This window comes from Triturus cristatus, chromosome 4_1 (genome assembly GCF_964204655.1).
Source record: "Triturus cristatus chromosome 4_1, aTriCri1.1, whole genome shotgun sequence".
NCBI classification, from domain to species: domain Eukaryota; kingdom Metazoa; phylum Chordata; class Amphibia; order Caudata; family Salamandridae; genus Triturus; species Triturus cristatus.
Window position 1 is genome coordinate 973,782,565 of NC_140585.1, and position 18,056 is coordinate 973,800,620.

Below are 18,056 nucleotides of genomic sequence, written 5' to 3' on the forward strand. Positions count from 1 at the left end.
TTTTATCGAATAAAGTATATGATTGATTGATTGAATTGCAAAGTTATGTGCCTTTAGACCTCCGATGCTGTCTGGGGTAGGATTTGAAAGTTCTGTTTCCAGCTGCTGCAGACTTTTTCTTCTGGCGTAATGCATCAGTACATACCGTAGGTTTTGAGTTGCACATCATGACAGAGCAGGTGATGTCACTTATCAATATGTCCTCGTTATATTTATGTGCGAAGAAATCAAATTGACTTGCCTCAGTCATGGGTGTTTTCATATAATTTTGTGTGGATGTCCATTTCATTTGTCTTAAACGTAGGTGCTGTTATAATTTGTACTACCGGTTTTACTTTTCTCATACTTGCCCTTCTTTCCTTCACAGCCATTTTTAGGCAGTGATGACAGTGTTAATCAAATATCAGGGAAGATAAAACTCGGCAAGGAAGTGTTGGCTACGCTGGAAGGCCACTGGGTGAGTACAAATTGTATTTGCAACCTACGAGCAATCTTGCGAAAATGCCATTAGTAGCTTCATTAATGTAAAGCAAACACAGTCGAAAAAGATGTCTCCATTTCATGGGTCAGTTGCGTTTGCTGGCGCACAGGTGAAAAAAGCAAGCCAGAGCAAAATTGCAGCACTTTGGCAAGTTGTGGGGCTTTTATTAAACAGAACACATCTTAAAATATTCACATGGGTGTGTAATGGTGTAGCTCTGTAAACAGCTTTATGTAGTGCTTAAAGGGCATGACGCCATCTTGAGGACTGTAAAACGCACTTGGTAAACCTCGGGTGGGATGGTCCTTGATAAATGGGAGGAAAGCTGTAAAACCTGCTTTTAAACATACAAGGAAGGGAGCCTCCCTCAGCTGGCAACCAGTGCTTCTTTGTGTGCATGGCTACACATTGCCTGAACTTGCATCAAACACGAGTTAATTGAAATAAATTTGGATACTGGCACATGGATTTCATTTTTAAGTTACGCAGCAACTTCATTTATGTACGGTCTGTACTTAGGCAAGAGTATCTCTACTGAGCCACATTCAGGGGAAATGAAACCGTCTAAGCATCTTGTATTCAATGGATTCCTGTACTGAGCCTAAGCCTGCGATGATCCAGCTTTGCTGCATGTAGCACGGCACGTCGTCTGCTCCCTTTCTGCATGCTCGTAGGGTCATTTTCCACAGGCTTGTTTTGTTGCATGGATGCTTTGATTCCCAGTGAAAGTATAGTTTGCTTTTCACACAAGAATTTCAACCATAGCCCCTTTTCCTGTGGAGAATACCACACCCTAAGTGCTTCTTTAGCATCCTTAATCCTGACACGCTCCTAGTCCTTTTCCTTAAGTATTTGATCTCTGTCTCCAGACTCCAGTCCTAAATATACTTCTATCTCTGACCCTAATTCTCTGTTGTGTGCCAGATAGATCTACTTCTACCTACTTGGCAGCCCTTTCCTTGCATAGGTGCCTCTGAGGAAATTGAGAAGCACTGTAATTGTCTGGTGGACTTTGACACAACAGACAGTGTTTTTTATGATGGGTGGAGGTGGCTTTGTTCCATACTGTTATGCTAGAGGGTGGCTTGGTTTAGGCACTGAACCGGCCTTTCTCCTAATATCGCTTCTGTACCGTTACTTAAAAGACTGTTGTGCTATGTTTCGTGTTCATTGATTGGCCTCATCATGGCATTGTAGTCTTTTCCAGGAGCCTGAAAAACAATATGGACATGCACCCTATGTGACCATAAATATTTGTTGTCTGTTGAATTCAGCCAAGTATAGCGTGGCTGTTGGAAATTCAATGTCTCTTGTGTATCTCTGGAGACTCACAAGTGGCATAAAGAAACTTGAGGGGTGTCCCTGCAAAGTACATGGAGGAGCCCCCCTCCGGGCTCATGCAGGAGCTTTCAGGCAGAGTACTGTCTTGAGGGCCACCACCTCTGTGGGGGCCTTTGTTACACCACTGGGACTCACAAACCACTGTTCCCATCAAAATGGTGGCAGATTACCACTGGTTTTTCTTGTGCTATGATATAGTTAAGATGGATTTAATTGAGCAATTTTCAATTATAGCTTACAGTTACAGTTTCACAGTTAGCAAATTGTACTGGCTCTCTGCCACTAACTAGATACCTATGGGGCAGTTAGGCTTCATTCTACTTTATTTCACACTAGAAGCTGTGAAAACATGAAGTTTACCTCTTTCCTAATATTTTACTAATCACAGTTCCGAGTATGTTCCCTGAAATTGACCTCCGACATGGACTGTATTAGGCCCATTGTTGGGCTTCATGGTCCACACTCTGTGCATAATTCTTGTTCCAGGCACAACTAGTGAATATTTTGCATAATTTAATTTATGGATTCCATAGTTTTCTTCTTTTAGCTCTGATCTCTAATGCAATCTGCAGTCATGACAACCCTTAATTCAATGCCACTGATGCTTGCTTTCCATTTTTTAGTTCCCGCCTTATTTTTATTAGTTATTGGTGGTGTGTTTATGGCTCGTTATATTGGTTCATTAATGCTATTCTCTTATTGGCGTTTCTGCAAGTCACTCTAGATCAGTGCCCAGGTTGAGGAGTATTTTCAGCTTGCCTCTTTACCAAATAGACCCCGTTTTCATAAATATTATTTTTTATTATCCAGCCTGAGATATCTTAGCATTATGTTCTGCTGCACATAATGTCAAACATATTCAGGCCCTTCACCTTTATTGATCTGCCATCTTTGTCCAGCAATTTACCTTGTAAGGAATTCTTTAATCACCACTGGGCTTATGCATTTATATTTCAACATTAGTTAGCGGAAATGACTGTAGAATGGGTTATGATTGGAGAACCTTGCAGTAACATTAAAGTAATACCTGGTTAAGCAATTTGAAAACTAGCATTCTAATATTGTTAACAATTGAGAATCGGTTTCAAATTATGCTCTGTCTACACATAGTAAAAGATATACATGCAGTTCCTTTTTTGACCACTTTTATTTTTGTTTGCAGGACAGTGAGGTTGTTATCCATGACAAAAAGACTGATGTTTCAGAAACATTTTGGAATCCTACCTCAGACATAAGACAACGTCGTTTAAACAGGTGTACAGTTCAGTTTGATGAGCAAGGAGACTTTGAATCTGAAAGGTAAGTGCCTAATAAGTTACGTTTTTACGGCAATATAATTATTCATCGAATTACCTAAAGTGTCTGTAGTATGGGGTAAATGATACCAGATCAGTACTCAGTGACTTTTGGATAAAAACATACCTTTTTTGATGCCTTCGCCGACGAGGAACATGCCGTCAGCAGTGAGGCAAAGTGCAAAGCCTACTTCCATGGAGAGAATAATGACGTCCACGAGCAGCTGTCATTGTGGACGGCAGAAAAGAGGAAACAAATACTGCCAAAAACAACAAGCATTGGCATAGCCAATAGGTCTCACCTTTGGGACCTTATAAGTATTTAGTTATGCAGCACAATATCCTTGGTGCAACAACATCAACTGTTGCATGGCTAAACACTTATACGGTCCCAAAGGCGAGACTAAGGCAGTTATTGACTTCTTAGAGAAAGTGTTCATTAATGAGAGAATTCGATAAATACTCGTTTCTGACAATGGCACTCATTACGTGTCCAAAACAATTCTATAATTTCTGGGAAAATATGAGATTAAGCAAGAAAGAACACTACTTTACTTTCCAGCGGCCAATGGATTAGTAGAGAGATACAATAAATTCTTCAAAAGAAGGAATTCAAACCGCATTCGCTTCCAATCTACATGTACGCACGTATTTGCGTAAGAAGGTTTGGAGCCATCTGAGCACACCCCATTCCACCACGGGTTTCTCGCCTTTCTTTTTACTGAGAGGAGGAGATGCAATCTTGCTCCCAGTTGGGCTGCTTTCTCTGGTCAACATTTGGCTGAGAAGGGTTTGAAATCTCACTCTAGCGTGGATGAATGTGTCAGTGAGAATTTTAAACATAAATACAAAACGACTGAGCGTGAATTTGAGCAGAGCTCCTCAAAACAATTTGATACAGGAGAATAGGAATTGGTAAAAAAAAAAAAAAACGGTTAAGGGAGAATCAAATCTCATATATCCTACTCAAATTGTAAGTGTCACACATTCTGCTGTTTTGCTTAAAAATTGTGGATGCTGGAACAAAGGAGCTGTTGTATTAAACCATTCCAGAAAGAGCCAACAGAGAAAAAGACGCTTGTTTATGATAGTGCGAGAAGTAGTTGTATTACATGGAATTTAGATATAGAGGTAAAAGACTACTTCTGGCAGTGTTACCACAAATCCCATGTATGCGCGCTGGTTCAGGCGAGACCTAAAAAGGTGTGACAGCAAACAAGCTTTGGCAAAGTCAAATTTAAAAATAAGCATAATAAACAAGCATTGGCAAGTGTAAATAGAATTAGTGACAAACCAGCATTGGCAGTGACAAACATAGGCAACAAGTAAGGTGCATGAAAGTTTTGAGGAGATACAAGAGACAATGTTGATGTCACCTGTGCTACTAAAACCACCACTCAAATTATTACTCAAGAGAGGCCTCAGGGAGCTCCAGTAACTGATTTAGATGATATTGAGGTCTGTGAGGTCTATTGAGTGATGACAGCGATGAGGAGGAAGAGACAGATGGTATGCACATACTGTGCATTGCTGCGGATGAGCAATATTCCAGTAATCAACCAAGACATGGTCAAGAAGAAATGTAAGACAGGTTGATACAAGTGTCTTGTTAAATGTTTACGTCATTACAGAATATGGTGGCTGGCTGATATTTACAATAAACTGCATGGTGAAATGGATAATAATGCAACACCTAAGATAACAATTTTAAAGCCGGTAAAATGTCAAAACAAGCAGCACCATTCTATGAATGAGTTCTGGTGGAGAAAATACCGGATGAGGTTGATGATGATCAGGAGATTCAATTGGATTAATCCTTCAATAGCATAGACGATGATAAGGATACGCAAAGCTGCCCAGAGACTCCAAAGAATGATTCAGAATGGAATCAATTCAACACACCTAAGGATGCTAGTCCAGAAACCATTACATGTATTTTAGCCCAGGATGACGTAGGCAGATTTCATTCCCTAATAAAGAAGTTTTGGAATGTTTTAGAGTGACGGTTTCTGTGGCAGATAAATCATGTTTTTGTTTGATTTTAGAGAGAAATGCACAAGGTCAATACCCATATTAGAGCACCAGTGGTAAGGTTTATTGATGATGCAGAATCCGGCGACTGCATCAATAAATCTTTCAAAGATTGAGAGGAAATACAAAGCCACATAAGATGCAGCGGGATGCATTTTTAATCACCTTCACACTGAGTCAGTCATATCAGCAGCATAGCGCAGGTTGAGAAATCAGTTCTCGCCATGCACTGCACCTACAGGTAAAGAAGGTAGGAAATAGGATTCCACGGGAAAAATAATACTTTCTTGTCTTAAAGACAATCACTGGGCTGCACATTGAGATTGCATCTGTGGGTTGATTGTTGAGTTCTGACATAGTCCCCAACATTTTCAACCTCAGAACTTGTGACCGCTTGCCCTTGCTACTCTAAGAGTCAAGTGTGGAAAAGGTTTCCCAGTTTGCAGAGCCATAATAGGATGGACCCCTGAGGTATACTACCTCAAACACCCAGGTTCAAGCCCAGTAGCTCCTGTCTTCCCCTGTGACCACCCCCACTGCCTGATCGAGGTCTGACAGTTACTACATTTGACTACTGCTGTGTTAGTATTGACGACTGACTGTTCGCAGTCTGATGTGGGGAAATTAAACAAGCATGTGAATCTATGAAAGATAGCAAAGCTGGAGAACTGTAGTTACAGGTAGGTATCTCCTTTGCCCAAGAGCAGCAACACTGTGACAGTTGGCTCTGTGCATGAACAGCTCAGTCACCAAAACAGGAGATACTTCTGCACAAACACTTGTAAATCAACACAACTGAAGACTGCAAGGAAATCAAGTGTAATGCTACAGCTTGACCAAGATCCCTCAATGAGGTCCAAAACATAACAAAGAAAACGCAGTTCACAAGACCCAATACAAGCCTTTACATTTTTCATAAATTTAATTTTTATTCAGTTGACATATGCTTAGTTCGATTGTAGTCATGCCCGTTTCTTATAAAAAACTAGAATTAAGACCATTTTGGCATGCAAATATTTGTGCATAGCCCTGCAAAGCAACACCATGACATCCTACAAAGCAGATTGTGCACCTAATATAAGTGGCAGAATACAATTACCAACTCTTCAAGCATAGCGACAAAGATTAAACCAGGCCTACAGAAGCAAAAGCTCTTCCCAAAACACACAAAATAGAGTAGACAGGTAAAACGAAGAAAGAAAAGGAACTTGATTTGACGTACAGAAGCATCAGCCCTCTAGTGCAGTTGCTGCCACCGAGAACTAAACTGGACTGCTGGGTATTAAAGGATTAATGTCCTCAGCAAAGGTTAGGAGCAAGGCACAAGTCAGGGGTGGACCCCTGGTGGATGGAATCCACCCACTAATTTGAATGGGGGGATGCTGCCTCCTCTTGGGTGGAGGAAGAATTAAAGGTGTCCCTTTTAGTATGAAACTTATTACTGGTGCGATCTTTGATACTAGCACGTTTGTTTTCATAATGTGTGCCTTTTCAGGCACAGTGCCAACAAAGCCTTATCACGGGAGTGGCTGTTTTTGCAGCTTGGGCTGTGGCACCAACACCCCTGCAGCCTCTGTGTCCAAGCAATCTGTATTCTTAAAAACTTTCCCTTTTTTCGGGAGTATGTTCATGGGTGTTAGAGACAGGAGCTGTTGGACTCGACTGATTGACTTGTTCTATCAGTATTGTTAGAGTTGGCTTTTTCAGCAGGTTTACCCCCAGACTTTTTGCTTTTTGGCCTCCGATTTTTGACCCTGTTTTTGTTGGTTTTAGGACTCTGGGCACTTTACCACTGCTATTCAGTGCAAAAGTGCATATGCTCTTCTGGTAAATTGTATTATGGATTGGTGTTTCCATGATTGTTATTTTGGATTTACTGGTGAGTCCCTAGTAAAGTGCACTGAGCGTGCCAGGGCCTGAAACTCGAATGCTGCTAGTGGGCCTGCAGCGCTGATTGTGTCACCCACTCGAGCACCTTTCAAAGGGTTCTTCTACTGCATTTTTGGCATGCAGTTGTGACTGCCATTTCGACTTGGCAAGTGCACCCACTTGCCAAGCTCTGACCTTCCCTTTTATTACATGTTAAGGTAGGCCCAAAGTACCCCTGTGGGCAGTGTGCAGTGTATGTGAAAGGTACGACATGAAAAGGCTTGTACCTGTCTGAAGCACGGTCTGGGTGTGCGCAGCCTCTATACCCGCACCAGCAGAGAGCCGGCGTCTCTGGACTTATCGGGTCCAGAAGCACGTGGCATTGCAGATGCTGGAATTTCACTCGTTATCACTCTTGGTTGAAATTCCTCCACTCGTAATGAAGGCCTTATAGATTGGCAGCAAAAGTGCAAGGTTCCCTCCTTTACCAGGACGCAGTAAATCAGGCAGCAGTTGTACAAACGCCCCTTTCTCGCAGAATAGGTACATTATGCCAGCAGCAAAAATGGATTTCCTTTCTCACAGAAGGCATCCACGTTGCTGTTAGTTTTGCTGCAGAGCCGGTCTTGCACAGCAGCATCACTGCAAGCTTCTGTTGATAACAGAAAACGTACACACAACAGTGTCATTTAGGAAACACATGGTGTTTAGTTCACTCATACATGGAGGTAGATGAATGAGTGAGTGTGTGAGGGCTGCAGCTACTTTCACTCTGTCATTGCAGCATTCACTGTGGCGTGCAAGCTTCCATTGGTCACAGAAAATGTACTCTTTTTCATTCTCTTTCGCTTCTGGTTTCATTTACCCTGTTGTCAGAGAGACTTTGGTTTCTCTAACTGCAAGTCCTGCTGGCAATGCCTGTAACTCCTGCTGTTGGCATAACCTGGTGGTCATGCTGATGTCACCTAATGCAACACTTGATTTATTATATCACGCAGTACTGCTGCTGCCACTCTTGAAATCTCCTGTCCCTTCATGTGACTCCTGCCAGGCCTGCAGCATTGTGCCTCTCGCGCACACTGCATTCATTCTCTACACTCACATCACACCCCGAGGCTTGGTTGGAGTGTGCAAACACCAGTGTGTGGATGGCAGTGCACTACGTAAAGCCTAAGAGGTCAACCTAACTTCAAGGATGCAGAAACAATGATTTCATTTAGCAGCCTCTGTTAATGCATATATGGCAATCAATAGAATATGACTGGGAGTGGGTCTTTGATGAAGAGCCCTCCGAGCAGCGGAAAGCTCTGCACAGTCCCTAGATTGTCGATGATACCGTCCATCTTCCTACACCAGAGCAACCAGAGTCTGAGGGAGCAAGAGATGCCCACCGGTTGGACGTAAAAGAGATGAGCCCTATCTGAGAAGTCAGAGTTCATAGATGGGGGTTCTACAGGTTTGTGGCCAGCCTCACGCCTCACAGATGTCCATGTCCATGTGCGTGCATGCATCCCTGGGACTCCTCCTGGCTTTTATCCCCATGCGCCTCATTCTAATTCTGCAGCAGTGTCTCACACAATAGACACTCATCATAACAACTGTATTTTTAGATGGCTTCTGCTTGACATAAATCCAAGTACCGGCCAATAATATACCTCTTAAAATAAACTGTCTGTTCATAGTGATGCATGTTTCAGGTTGATGCAAGGTATGAAATGAAAGCCCAGTGCTTGCGGTTGTACCAGGATATTAGTTCAGAGTGCATTATGGAAGTAGCCAGAAAATTACATCCTACCTTCATCCTTCTATCCTTCGCTCTCCCATCCATTCACCCATCCTTCTTTCCTTGAAGTCTTCTTTCCACCAGTCCTCTCTCTTTCCTTGTATCCTTACTACCCCTCACCCTCAATTGCTTCTTGCCCATTTTCTTCCTTTTTCCTTTTTCACCCCTCCTTACGTTTTATGCTTTCGCTTTCCTAGTCTTTCATTCTCTTTGCCTCTCTCCCTCTTTTTTTGCCTCTCTCCCTCTGACATTTTTCCTACATCTCTGTCCTTTTTCTGCTACTATACTCGGCAGCTCTTGCCCCTGCCCCGTCAGCTCTGACCATGTCAGCCAACAGTACAGGCCCTGCGTAGAGATTTACCAAGTTAAAGTACCTCAACAGTGACATGCATCAGCCAAAACTATTTTGGTGATAGGGATGCACACAAATGTATTTACGTGCTAAATTCACATTTGACAAGATGATGTAGATGCTATACATTTGCAGAAACCTCCACTGCTTACTCAGTGTGTAAAAGGGACCAGAGAAGAGACCAGTGCTCAGCAGGACCAATTTAGAACAAAATCTTTCTCCTCCTCCGAGCCTCTCCCTCTGGCCCTCTCTCGCACTCCTATTCACCTCCTTGTTTCTATGTTCATTTCTTCCTTTAGTTTAATTTAACTTTTTCTTTTTAGCCTCTCCCTTTATCCTCCTCTCCACACACTCCCCTTTCTGGCGCCTCCTTTTCTAACTTTGAATCATGCTTCTACATTTACTGTCTCACTCTTCTCTCTTTTTTGCTCTTATTTTTCAGGCTCTTCTCGTGTGCCCCTATCTCCTTCTTCTAGTTCCCTCTTTACCTTGGGCAAGTGCAGTGGTTTTTGCCCTCCTTCAAAAAAGCACCGTACTGTCTCCAGACCCCTCTAATAGTCGTGCCATAACAGTGGCTACTTGCATTGCTAGCATGCAGCTCCCTGAAGGAGGACCACTAGGCATACACCCGTTATTCCATTCCCCAAAAATTGCCCTTCCACGTATCCGTCTCATGCATCACTCCATATCTGACCACTTTCTGACACCCTGATCTCTCTTCTTGTCACGCGTTCCACTACCATCACTACCTACACACATCCGTCTCTTCTCCGCTGTCACTTCTCTCAAACCGTCCTTTTGTCCATCTTTTATCATTTTTTGTCACATCCTTACGAGATTCTTCAGTCTCACGCACTCCTCTTACCGTTGGTCTCACACTCACTGACATCTACTTTTTCTTACCTACCTCTCACTAAAACCTCCTCCCCTCACACACGCCTTCCGTTCTCTCTAGCCCAGTTTTTCCTCATTAAACCTTCTGAGGCATCCTCCTCCCTCCCCCCCCCCACCCCCCCCCCACCCTTCTCTTGGGCCTCGACCTCCCTCAAACCCAGCCTTCTCTCAGGTCATGTCTAACCATGGGCGTAGTTTGCATAGTAGCGCTGCGCGTAGCTACGTGAAGTGCACTTAGCACTACGCGAACTGCGAAATGTGGGCTGTTCACGATGATTGCACAGTGCGGGATGCTTTTCCGCACTTTGCAATCATTGAAAACGGCATCTTGCACAGTGCGAGCTGTCGTTTTCTGCAGCTCAAGAAGATTTTTACTTGAGCGGCAGCTTTCTCAACGCGGAATGGTAGTTCCTCATCGCGAGCGGTCGCGGGCAAACGTGACCACTCGCAATGAGAAACCTGACCTCCCCGCGTTGAGAATCTCGCCGGGAGGTTTATTTTCCACGCTCGCGATCGGCAACTTGATGTTGCTGATCGGGAACGAGGAAAAAGTCTCGCTGGGATGTCATTTTGCTCGCTCGCGGTCGCCAAGTTGACGTTGAGGACTGCGAGCGAGCAAAAAATGCCAACTACGCTACGCGATTTTGCACTGTGCTACGTGCAATTCGCGTAGCGTGAAGTAGCGCAAACTACGTAAACTTCGCTAGCGTAGTTGTCCGCCCAGGGTTAGTCATGTCCCTCCTTTTCCTATCTCCTGTTTTTCCTACGACTTTCTCGGACACGCTATGTAAGAAAGGCTCAGTTTCCTTTACTCTCTATCACTAAGGCAGGTGTTGAATATAATTTTACACACTTGTGATTCACAATTAAGAAATATTGCCTTGCTGTTGACGTCGGTTCAGTAAATCATTCGCTGGACCGCGGAAATAAATCAATGCAGTGATGATTTCAATATGAGTCACGGTTATTGAGCCATAAAAACGAAGCATAAAATATATGGGGCCATTTTGAAACTGCTGGACTTGGGATGAATCTTTAGTTTTTCAGGTGTTAAAGTGTTTACCCTGTACAGTTGTAGCCATGTGGCTCAGGGTTATTTGGAGCATTCCGACCACCTCCTAATTCGCCTCAAGGCAGACAAAAACCTGTCGAAAAAAAATAATGCATGTGTTTAACCTCTTCAAAAAGGTGCCTGTCACCTCTGAGGCAGCAGTCTTTAAGTTTGGGTAACTGTGAAAGGAGGCGGCCATTGCAAGCAAGGAAGGGGAAAAAGTTCATCCCTTTTAAACGGAAGGATGTGGGGCTTACATACGTCCCGTCCTGTGACGTCATGTGCAGTCGTGGCACTTTGCTTATTCTGATTAATCCCCTCCACTATCTTTTTTTTGGACTTGCTCCCCAAGTAGGAGCTAAATAAGAAGGTTACATTTAAAGGACTAGAATAGATGTCTGTTCCTCCGGGAAATGGAAAAATAGAAAAAGATGCTATAAGATTTTTTTTTATATCCCTTGACTGTTCCTCCAGTCGCAGCGATAACGTTGTGAACGCCATTCTGATTAGACTCCGACATAAAGCATTATATGATATTAAAACACATTTTTTCTACTAGTATCATGTGATAAATTCCATATTGTTGCTTCTTTCAAGTAGCGCGTCGACTGCTGGCATTTAACTGGTCAAAGCAAATTTTTCCCCTCCCTAGCATAACTGTGCATTGCATGTAGTTCGTAGTGTGCCCAACATTTCTAATAAAATAACATTCATCCTTTTAAAAGGCTATGGCAAAACGTGACCCGAGCCATAAACAACAAAGACCAAACTGATGCTACTCAGGAGAAGTTTGTCCTGGAGGAGGCTCAAAGAAAAGCTGCCAAAGAGAGGAAAGCGAAAGGCGAGGAGTGGATATGCAAGTTATTCGAACAAGACCTAATCACGGGAGAGTGGCAATACAAATATGCAGAGTAAGTAATGAAAACGTTTATCTGTTGTTTAAAACAGTGAAGAAATTGCAAAATAATTATACGCCTCTGTAATCCATGCGTGCTAATAAGTTTTTCCAACTTCATACGAGTCAAATGTGTGCCTACAGCCTTCAAATTTCTATCCTATTGAGAACACTTCCACCTTGTGGCGAGATCAGGAACTGAAGATTTTCATTTTAAGTTTTGGTGTGCGAGTACCTTTCCTAATGTACTCTTTTCACTTTTGATCTCAAGTGTTCAAGAAATTATGGTTTTTTTTGTTAGTTTTTTCCTGCTTCTCGACTTGTTTATCTCCTTAGCTGTTGCCTTGCAAATGCTTACTTTCAGTGGTATAAAGTTTACTTCAAGGACTGCAACGTTTGGTGGTAAGCGCTCACTTGAATAAAATCAAGATGTCACATTTGTCATATACTAGGGACTCTTTTTACACGTTGAAAAATCCTGTCTGAGACGAATGCATGAACTCTTTTGCTGTTTTGGGACTTTTCGGCAGTCTCATCTGCCAAGGATAGTTATAGGAACTCGCTGATGAGCACGGAAACAAGGTTGGCAGATACTTAATGAGCCAGTAATGGCTCAGCTTACACCTTGATATTACTTGAGTCAGTGTTTTAGCTCCGGCTTGTAGTCCTTGGTTTTGTCTGTGCATCAAAATAGCAATGAAGGGAAACAGGGAGAAAACTGATACAAACTCTACTTATCCTGCATGGGATCACGCTGTGATTTATAACTTTAACAGCGTTTCCTTTCCAGACAGGAACCTGGACAACAAAGTACTTTAAGCACTTAAAAATGTATATTAGACATGTTCAAAGTCCTCAACTTAGGTACAGCTCCAAATTCTTTGCTCCTTGAGGGGCATCTTCAGGTAATTCTTCCCATTGGGTGAGGATACTGGTTCCTGATAAATACAAATCCCTGAGTTGAATGCAACATTAGTCCTCGCCTTATAAAATAGAATGCACCCATATATTGTCTTTGGTGAATGCTAGAGTGACTTCAGAAAGTCCAAAATGCAGCTCACCACCTTCTGGTGCATCTTAAAGGAATCCCTTGCACTCTGTCCTATGAGCACACACCCTTTAGGTGCCAGAATCCAACGTATAATAAATAATGTGCATGTCGTACAAATCTCTTTCCTGCTACCTGCCCTGTAAAATAATCTTTGCTGGTTCTCCCTCCTGACCTGTCACCTCGGTCTGCTAATCATCTCCAATATCCTTCCAGATATGTTGGAAGGGGAATCAGTCGCTTTTCAGTTCACATCTCTAAATCCACTTCTAGCTTTAGGCCTCCTGGTCCTCATATACCTGTGGAACTCCTTGAGAAACCACCACTTTCCCATCTTCATTGTTTGTCAAGATTGCAAGCTGTCGGTAGCATTCACTTGAACAAACCATGGCTCATCTCTCACCACAAATCTGAATTTTTGCATCTAAGAGAAGAATCTAACCCAGCCATGCTTCTAAGAGTCTGTCCATGTGTTCCCTTTAATGTGCCATGACCACGTGAGAGCCGTGGTCAGTGCTGGACATGGATAACATTTGCTCTTGGAACCGGCAAATTGGAGAATGAACCTGTGCAAGGCATATAATGGCTGGTGGAAGAAATGGTAACATTGAGGAGCAGAGTCATATGGGTTGAAGGCAATTTACTTGTTTAGATAGCACATAATACCAGGCATCTTCAGTTTCTAAGTCCTGTAAATAAAAGACTGTACTGTTACTAACTTGAGAAGGATAGCGGTCTGAGTCTGGCCTGCGAGATATCTAAACTCGTGACATCTTTGGTTACATATAGCCTGCATTTTAAGGAGGCTGCAGCTTTAAGGCACCTGTTGTTGCATGCTATGCATTCAGCAAGCCTCTGAAATGGATTGGGTGGTTAAAAACCTTCTGCTTAGCTCAGTGTATAATCTGCTGGTCACAGGTAGCATTCACTGTGCTACCTTTAAATCGTATGTTTGCTAGTGTGATGGCTCAGTAATAATTTAATGTGTGAATTGTAGAAATCGTTATGCAATTTGCGTGTCACAAGTTCCATTCCTAGTAAAATAGCCTGCTGCAGACAGTGTCATATAACCTGAAAAGACCTAAGCTCGAATGCTTAAGTGTTCACAGAATTCTTCATGTTAATTAGGGCTGATAACATGTGTACTGTAGAATTGGATGGCAATTAACACCTATTCTGAAGTGCAAAGAAGCTATTCAGTCTGTATTGCATGCCATACAATTGTTCATTGGTAGTGTAATTACATACCTAGACATGCACTCATAGGGAGCTCACACATACCTACGCAACTTCCTTACTTTTGCCGAGCTTGAGAAAGTGAAAGGCTTTCAGATCTCGGTTTATCTCTTGGCCAACTTGTGAAGGGACACGTTGAGTGCCTCCATTGCCCTTGAGGGTCTCTGAAACCTGGAGGGAGGGTGCAGGGGAGCCGACTGAGTTCGACACCTGCTGCAAGCGAGGACATCATTCAGTAAAAAGGAATGCTTGAAGTGAGGTATTTGGACTCTGCACTCTTAGTGGGTGGATGGGGGCAAAGGTATCGCCCAAATTGCCCAGCCCCACTGCAGATTGCAGCTCAGCATCCAGCCACAGCGACCTGTTTTGCATTGTTGTCCTAGGCAACGCATGGGGGGATTCACAGGAAGAGGATCTGGAGCTGTGTTCCATCAAGGGTTATAGTACAATATTGCCATAATATGAGCAACATAAATTTTGATTTATCAAAACGTTGATCGAGAAGGGCTTACCTGTAAACACTTAAAGGCCATTGGGCTCATTAGACACCAAGTCCATCAGCCAATGGCGCTGGATGGACACCAGCACAGTCCGTTTACTTCAGTCTACAGCCCAAGAATGAATAGTTCAGTATATCTTCATTTTAAAAACTGCAACAAAAGGTGGGGTGGTTCTATAATCAAAGTATGCTGGTTGCACTAGAAAGTCAAATATTTCATAATTGTCACTGGGCACATCGATGAGTTGCTGGAACAGACAGTATCCAAATTTGAAATTGTCATTTGTGTATACTGTTAAGTTTGTATTGTAATTGTATTTGTATAGCGCTTACTACCCCCGACGAGGCGTCGAAACGCTTTTCGGCAAATAGCACGCTACTCTGGAACCCATAGAGGATTAGTGTTGAATTAGTATAGTGAAACATGCTAGTACATTTTAAGTGGTGGATATGTTAGTCAGTTATTTAGATTCGGAAGGATAGCAGAAGGATAGAAAAGGGAAAAAGGTTTGTATTTATATAGTGTTTATTACCCCTGATGGGGTGTTGAAGTGCTTTTTTGGGCGAGTAGCACACTACTCCGGAAACCCATAAAGGATAAGTGGTGAATTAGTATGGTGAAATGTGAAAGTAATTTGAGTGGTGGATATTAGTCAGTTATTTGAAGTGAGAAGGATAGCGGAGGTATAGAAGGGAAAGAAAGGTTTGTATTCATATGGGGTGTTGAAGCGCTTTTCTGGCGAGTAGCAGGCTACTCCGGAACCCATAAAGGATTAGTGTTGAAAATTAGTATAGTGAATATGAAGTAATTTGAGTGGTGGATATGTTAGTCAGTTATTTGGATTGAGAAGGGTTGGGGAGCTGTAAAAAAGGGAGAAAGGTTTGCATTTATATAGCGCTTGTAACCCCGATGAGGTGTTGAAATGCTTTGTTGGCGAGTAGCACGCTACTCTGGAACCCATAAAGGATTAGTGGTGAATTAGTATAGTGGAATATGGAATTGGAGAAGTGAACATGTTAGTCTGTTATTTTGATTGTGGAGAGATAGAAGAGTGAAGGATTTCCTTTTTTAGGTCATAGCAGTAGGAGGAGGCTTTTGGATGAGTACAAAGGGTTTTTGGAGGGGAGGAGTCAGAAGGAGAGTTTTGAAAGGTTTGTTGTGGGGGATGGGTAACGTAAAAGAAGTGTCAAATGATGCAAGGAGGGGTAGAGTAGGAGAGAGTCAAGAAAGGGTTATTTTGGGGAACATAGTAGTGGTATGGGGTTTGGGATAAATGAGAGAGTGGGTGTAGAGGATGTAATGATAGATGTATAGGGTGAGAAATAGGGTAGTGCATTGGAAATGCTAAATTTGAAGAAAGTGATAAATATATAGATCCATAAGTACATTGAAAGTATATAGATGCATAAAGGAGGTAAGTATATGCAGATTAAAAATATTGATAGAGGTACAGGATGAGAAATAGGGTAGTGCATTGGATATGCTTTTTCAGGAGAAATGTAACCGACACACAGATCTAAGTACATGGAGGTACATAGATGCACAATGGAAGCAAGTACATGTAGACCAAAGATGTTTTTTTTGGAGTTTTTTTGTTTTTATAACAATTATTCCACATGTTTATACAAAGCAATACACAAAGATAGGTACATATCTATAGTGCAATTAATGCTTATATACAGAGGAACACATACATAGGGTGGGTATTAATGAATGGGAAAATGGGCAGCATTTCTGGCCCAGGTCCCGACCAGTCTTGAACAGGCTCAAACAGGCACTCACCGTTGTCCTCGGCACCATTTGCTTCGACGCCCAGGCTTCGACGCCCTAGGCTTTGGCCGTTTATAGCCCTAGTAGTCAGGTGACCCCTTCAGCCAATGGGGACCCTAGCCCTAACACTATTCAATCACAACACTAGCCCTAAAATCTTGAACCAATAGGAGACCAGGACCTTACAGCTAATCTTAGCCCTAATCCCAGCACCCAATCAGTTAAAAAAAAAACCTGATCTCTACATCCAATAGAGGCCCTAGCCCTACCAGTAGTCCCAACCCTAGTGCAAGCAACCAATGGCACAGGAAGCCCTAGCCCCTACTTCCAATAGAAAGCCTAACCCTAGCCCCAACCTTACATTGATTGAACCACAGACCCAGAAACCAACTAGAACCCTCAAATACACAACCAATGAGGACACTAACCCTAATCCAATAGAAACATCAGATACAATCACCAATCAGTGTACACATGTACCAAACAATATCAGACTATATAGGGTTCCAGCTACCTCAGACAAGGTTTGCTGTCCAGGGAGTTGGAAGCTGCCCCTCTATTCAGAAATCTCCTAGGAGAGAGACAGGCTCAATCCACACTTTGGACTTCTGCAGGTAAAGCCCTGACAAACTTGTCCTCCAGCAACACTATTTGTATAAAGCTTTACTCCATCTCCTGGCCAAAAAACAAAGTGCACAGTCCCCATTAAACACAGTTTAAACAGCTTACAGCAGCTTACTGCTGTATCGGGGGGGCTGATTTCACTGACTTGTTAACACAAAATGGTTGCTGGGGGTGCACTGCTTAACATACAGGTCTTTAGTACAGAGCAAAGGAGACATTTGGAGGGAAAAACTGATAGTCACAGGGAATGAGAGGGAAACCTACAGAGTTTGGACTGCAAATCCCACAATTCAACAGGTTAAATGGAAGCAGTCACGGCCAGGAAAAAACAAGTTTAAACAAAAACACATGGGATAAATTATGCAATCACTGGCAGGTTAAAACTTCAATTTTAAACTAACAACCACAGCCAAAGACAGGTAAAGACATTTTAAAAAGAAAAAAATAAGGTGATGCAATGACAGGTAGGGAAAATCGTTTTTTAAAACTTTTTGGGGAAATAGACAGCACTAGTCTGCCTCCTTACCACTTCCTGGACTCTGCTCACTGCAATATGGGCTCAGGTAGGCTGCAACTCACAAGATGGAGGAGAATGATTTGGGGTGCACCCAGCAAAGCCTTAAGGGGCCTGGGCAGGTGTGAGAGGAGGGCTCAGATTTGCTTGGAGCTGGGTGAAACCAATAGCAGTCCTAGGTCTGCTAGCCTGGGGGTGGGGCTGGGACTGGGGAGCTGCTCTATTCAGAGATCTCCTAGGAGACCGACAGGCTCAATTTTATCGATTTTTCGATTTATTAAATATTGTTTAGTATAACCTAGCTAAGAAATACTAGAGCCCTTTACAAAAAACAAGTGCAATGCATTCGCAATAAACAAGAATTTGTAGCCG

The 18,056-nt window shown here is 42.7% G+C and overlaps 1 protein-coding gene across 5 annotated transcripts in view; it reads left to right on the forward strand.

Annotated features, from left to right (window-relative positions):
- Positions 1-18,056, forward strand: part of OSBPL8 (oxysterol binding protein like 8) — a 939,874-nt gene that overhangs the window by 854,630 nt on the left and 67,188 nt on the right. For all 5 annotated transcript variants that reach the window (XM_085653858.1, XM_085653857.1, XM_085653859.1 and 2 more), the window contains 3 exons: positions 368-457; positions 2,985-3,121; positions 11,823-12,008. In XM_085653858.1, the coding sequence (XP_085509984.1) occupies positions 368-457; positions 2,985-3,121; positions 11,823-12,008 (413 nt within the window). The remainder of the gene's footprint in view (positions 1-367; positions 458-2,984; positions 3,122-11,822; positions 12,009-18,056) is intronic.